The 5,966-nt window shown below is 37.6% G+C and overlaps 1 protein-coding gene across 1 annotated transcript in view; it reads left to right on the top strand.

The window, feature by feature from the left end:
- The first annotated feature begins 5,043 nt into the window (after positions 1–5,043).
- LOC107717082 (myelin and lymphocyte protein-like) overlaps positions 5,044–5,966 on the top strand; it is a 4,188-nt gene continuing 3,265 nt past the window's right edge. Inside the window, exon 1 of the mRNA XM_016523727.1 lies at positions 5,044–5,173. Coding sequence (XP_016379213.1) covers positions 5,084–5,173 — 90 coding nt within the window. The 5' untranslated portion in view covers positions 5,044–5,083. The remainder of the gene's footprint in view (positions 5,174–5,966) is intronic.

Here is a 5,966-nt window from a genome sequence, read left to right on the forward strand (position 1 = left end):
TTTCGAGGGGGGTTCCCCTGTAAAAATCGCATTCCGGGGGTAAAATACACGTTTTTCGGCGGGGATCTTCAAGTAAAATTTACATTCCAGGGACTAAACATCACGTTATTGGGGTCGCTTCAACCCGCGGACATGAACAACAACCCGCGGCAACAGTGTTAAAGTAGCCCAATTCCGCGGAAAAACCGCGGACTTGGCAACACTGCTAATGAACCGACCGCACTATAGCGTTTCCTTGTTTACCGCTGTAAACAAAGCAGAGTTGCGTTTTATACGGAGAAGAAAATGCCATTGCCATCGAAATTTTTCTCAAGACAGTTCCCTTCAGTGATACATTAATATAACCCCATAAATGTAATGCATTTTTTTACTTTTACTTATTTTACTGTTTTTTTCCGGGATCTACTGGGACAGTATTAAATTATATTTAATTAATAATCCAGCAAACCCCCTCACCCAACACCAGACTCGGTGCCTAAATGTCTGTGAGCAACCTCCAGGCCCCTGGTTACCATGGCAACCAGGACATCTCAGCTAGACCAGATAAACTTTACGACCTAAAAGTATGTAGAGAGAATCGTTGTAAACTTTCCCTCCAAAAGTTCAAGACACTCGATAGAAGATAAAGGCAATCACATCAGTGACCTGCCTTCAGTCTAGGTTCTTTTAGATTCTGAGAAGATGAGGATGCTGAGCTAGAGTCTTCGAAGGACCTTTAAGTTTGTGCCTGGCTGCGGCCTTGTCTTTCCATTCACCAAAGATTCTCGGATCTTAGCTGATGTCTCTCTAGCTCTGCCCTCTTCTCTCATCTCTTTCCATCTGGGAGAAAACGCTCCCGACCAACACAGAGTCAGAATAACATCTTTTGGAGTTCATCACTCCCTGATCGCGACTCCAACACCACCGAACCTCCAAACCATCAACATTTTCATCTGAGACTGCATCCAGATGCTCGTTCAGCAGCCAAGGCAATGCAAGTATAGTATATTTAACTAAATGAAACAGAGGTTTAGTATAAGCTGTAGACCCCGTTCTAAAACAGTGGTTTCACTCATTTTCCATAACTCCATTCTCTGGTTTCTCTAATGGTTTCATTCATCCACTTCCAACCTCCCCATGAATGAGTGATTGTATGTTTGTTTGTTTAGTTTAGTTATGTGTTAGTGTTTAGTTAATAAAACTTTTGTGCACAAATTACATGAGTTTCTGGTTCTGTCACCGCTTGTGAATAGCGTCCCTTTTACGATCCGATCTATAGCTACATGCTCTAATAATAATTAGAATAATAATTCCTTACATTTATATAGCGCTCATCTGGGCACTCAAAGCACTTTACATAGAAGGGGGGAATCTCCTCAACCACCACCAGTGTGCAGCATCCACCTGGATAATGCGACGGCAGCCATATTGCGCCAGAACGCCCACCACACACCAGCTTACTGGTGGAGAGAAGACAGAGGGATGAAGCCAATCAGCAGATATGGGGATGGTTAGGATGCCATGATGGTCAGAGGCCAATGGGCGAATTGCATTAATACTGTAAGAAAGTTATTTTCTGTGGCCACAAAAATATCCTTAGATTTGTTATAAAATTAAACTGAATGTTCGCTGGACGAACAGATTACTTGATTGTAATATTAATTCTGCTACAGTATACTGGCAGCTGAGGTAAATAATTGTAATTAATTATAGTTAATTGTAATTATTTATATACATTTCCCTTTTGAGTTAATTTGCTATATATATATATATGTGTGTGTGTGTGTGTATATATGTGTGTGTGTGTGTAGTTCTTGCAAAATAATTTTGGCAGCTGTGATTGCCAGAATAATTTTGTAAATACAGAAAAACTGTAAACACATTTACAGAACAAACTGTAAATTTTACAGTATAAACCTGTAATTTACAAACAAGAACATTTGAATGTAAAAAAGTAAATTCAACAACGCACACTGCTACTAAAATCTGTTTTGCACCTTTAACATATACTGACAACCACCATAATAATACAGGTGGTAAAAGAGACAGCAATATGAAGAATCAGTTCATCACAAGTAGCTTTTCCGCAAGCTGAAGTATACTAATAAACAGAAGTGAGTCATTCATGCAAATACATAACATTATCATGGTAACACACATGACACTTAAATAATGCAATAAATATTAATTAAACAACAGAAGATGTAACATAAAACCCAATTGCACATAACTGATAATAAAAGCTATTAAGAAACATGATTATTTAAACAAAATACTTTCAAATGTGGAGTGTCACGCAATTAATTCTGGGAATATCAGTTTACAGTTTTTGACTAAATTATACACTGATTTGTTCTTTTTTACTTCTAAAAACTGTACAATTAACAGCAATTACTGTAAAGTTACATGAAATGTCTGGTTAGATCTTTTACAGTTTTCCCCCATATATAGTACTGGAGTATATAGTATAGTACCTATTAACATTTTTTTTGTTTTTACAATGTGTTACAGTTGTTTTACATTACACTCATTTTCAGTGTACTTTTAGGAACTGATAACAGATTAAGTGGAAAAGGTCTGAAAATCTATAAACTATATCAGTAAAACTGATTATCTCAACAGCAAACCAACCAACCAACCTCAAACCAATCAAGAGGATATTAGAAATAGATCCTTACCTTAACTAGCCAACTAACCGGCAGAATATCAGGAACACACCTCCTACTTTAACCAGCCACCCATCGTAAGCAAACAACAATGGGATTTTTGAGGAGGTGTTTATATGAAAGGAAGAGAGATATGTTTGCAGTGCTTCTCTATGGCCAAATACTTCCAGAGCATTCTGCAACAGATAGGTAGCGAGAATTAGATTTTCTTTTCTAAACTAGATTTTATCTAAAGATTTTGAAGTGAGATTCTGGTCTAATCTGAATCTGATGTCCATAAATGAACTGTAGCTTTGTTTGAGCTGTAAAAAACAAACAAAAACATTGTACAAAGTGTGTATCTAATCTAAGCCTTTAAAAAATATAATAATTTGATATATATTACTGAGAATCTTGGTCCATATTATTTGATTGAATATATCATCAACATTTATGTCAGAAACTGACAGTGCTCGACAATAAGGAATGATAATCAAAAGACATAGGCTATATTTTACAAGGGTCATGTTCCTACAAATACTACTGATTAATGGACCTCACCCATATTTTATGTTTATTTAAAGTTATGATGTCAACATTGTTCAAAACTATGCCCTTGAAGAGAGAAGGGACACTCCTTGTCCTTATCGACTGTTATATAGCTACATACAATAGACCTTTTTCACACTTCCGCATTCGAAAAGCAGAAGTTTCGAATAGTTGTGTAAAATAACTTCCGCTGTAACCTGTATGAATGGCAATGCCCATAGCATGGGATTGTTGTGATTTACTGATGCACAATTCATCACAGATGTTTCAACAAAACATAGGCCTATTTATAATCATTAATCGGGTATGATGGGAAAAAAAATGTTATGTTATTTCAACGCATATTTCATGATTTAAACGGGAGGGCACAAGCCATACTGATTAAAGGGCTAGTTCAAAAATGAAAATTACCCCATGATTTACTCACCCTCAAGCCATCCTAGGTGTATATGACATTCTTCTTTCAGACAAATAAAATTGGGCACTTTTCTTTACAAATCCACGTTCGTCATTTCCACATTCGTCACCGCGTTTGCCTATGTCCTACATCATCCGCTGGACGCAACTCTCTCGTGGATGCGCGTACGACAGTTAGTGGAAGCTAGAGATTAATATTCATAAAGTTGTAAATATGGATGTTTTTCTTACACAAACGCATTGCTCCCCTTCAGAAGGCCTTTATTAACCCCCCGGAACTGTGTGGACTTCTTTTTCAAATGGATGGGTGCAATTTTTTGGACTTCAAATTTTGGGCTACTATCCACTCCCATTATAAAGCATGGATTAGCCTGGACATTATTTAATATAACTCCGATTGTATTCGTCTGAAAGAAGAATGTCATATACACCTAGGATGGCTTGAGGGTGAGTAAATCATAGGGTAATTTTCATTTTTGGGTGAACTATCCCTTGAAGTCAGACAAGCTTTTTTATTAAAGAAACTACAATTAAAGACTACAAATTAAACAATAATAATGTTAGCATTGCTTTCAAGCACTTACTTTACTTTCCGATACAATCACCACGTATTATATACAATTGGGGTTGTTCAAATAAATTTATATTTTTCAGCCTGGAGTCGATTATTCAAAAATAACTGGTTTTACCATCTTAAACATGTCATATCCTCTGGGTTTGAGCGCAGTGACTGGATAGCATTATACTGTCGACAAGATTGGAGATTGATCATAATAAACATGGTGCAATAATAAAATACAATAACATTAAAATTTAATTAAAATGGTGTATATATTCTAAGTTTTCCTCCAGCAGTAATGTGAGCAGCTGTAGGCAGATTCTCATTTATCTCATACTGAAAAAAAAAAAACCAGCTAAAACCAGCCTAAGCTGGTTGGCTGGTCTTAGCTGGTTTAAGCTGAAAGTAGCTGGTTTAGTTGGTCTCCCGCCCTGGCTAGGCTGGTCAGGCTGGTCTCCCAGCCTGACCAGCTAAAGAAGTGGTCAAATCCCCTCAAAAACCAGCCTGCTGACCCGCTCTGACCAGGCTGGATGACCAGCTAAAACCAGGTAACCTGTGAAAAAGGCCTATTACACTGTATCACAGCCCTACTGTTTTTGACCCCACTTTATTCACTCGGCAAACATCTTCCCCTCCACAAACACTTGGTCAGTCGAGTGTGTCTGTATTTGCGAACACCTGAGATGACTGACCTGTTCAATATTACTCAACCTGTCCTGTGGCCACACGTGCATGCACCCACATAAACAAGCCTGCATTCCTCAAACTCACATCCCGCTCAGCCCCGCTGCTCCCCTCACGGAGGGTGTGTCCACACGGAAGTTTCAGTAATGGAAGAGCAGGTTTTTCAAGTCTCCAGTGGACATTGAAAAGACGCGCCCGTGGCTCCGTTACTCCACTCATTCCTCTAGACGAGGATAGCGGGAGCGCGACCATGGCAGCAGCCACGCAGCAGATGTCGAGTCTGCCCAGCGGACTCCGGATCTGTACCACCGTACCGGACATCCTCTACCTGCCCGAGCTGGTGCGTGAACGGAAAATTTAATGCGCAAAAATGACCATGATTTAACATAGTTTTATTCGGTTTTTGTTAAGATTATTTGGGACCACTTAAACTGACGCCTTCAGAATATGTGTCATTTTCTTAGCTTCCATATTTTTTTTCTACCTTTTTAATTCTTGGTCATTTTTTATATTTATATTTAAATATAAAATATTAATATAAAATATACGGCAGTTTTTTTTGTTTTTTGGTATTACTATATTAGCGTTTGAAGAAAAAATGGAAATAGCAGAAAAGCGAAACAGGCGAAAATAACAAAAATTCACCTTTTTTCACCGTCACGGCTTCATTAAACTGTATTGACAAAAATTGTAAACATATGCTACTGTTATTTTACTGAAATAGTTCGGTTTTTGGAGTAAATATTTTTACAGTTCCAGGACAAATTTGATAAACTACATTATATGTTTTCAAAACGTACATGTATTGGTGGTTACTCCTCATTTATTTATATTAGGCTAAATGAGAGTGGAACGGTTTGGAGAGAAAAGTGGTATAATGCTTTACCCAATATTATGAATTATTTTAATTTATTATAAATTAAGTAAGGAATAATTGACGACGGGCCGTTGAATTACGCGGAGTGGCTGTTACACCTCGGGTGTGCATTATTTTTCTAATAATTCAACGGCCCGGAGTCAATTATTCCGCTTATACTACGGTTACCACACCTCAAGACATCGATCAGATGATATATTTAAAAGGATTCGTCCGGTTTTTGTACTTAAATCGCTATTGTGAGTAGGATTATTTC

Source organism: Sinocyclocheilus rhinocerous, unplaced genomic scaffold, assembly GCF_001515625.1.
Source record: "Sinocyclocheilus rhinocerous isolate Xijiao unplaced genomic scaffold, SAMN03320098_v1.1 scaffold119, whole genome shotgun sequence".
NCBI classification, from domain to species: domain Eukaryota; kingdom Metazoa; phylum Chordata; class Actinopteri; order Cypriniformes; family Cyprinidae; genus Sinocyclocheilus; species Sinocyclocheilus rhinocerous.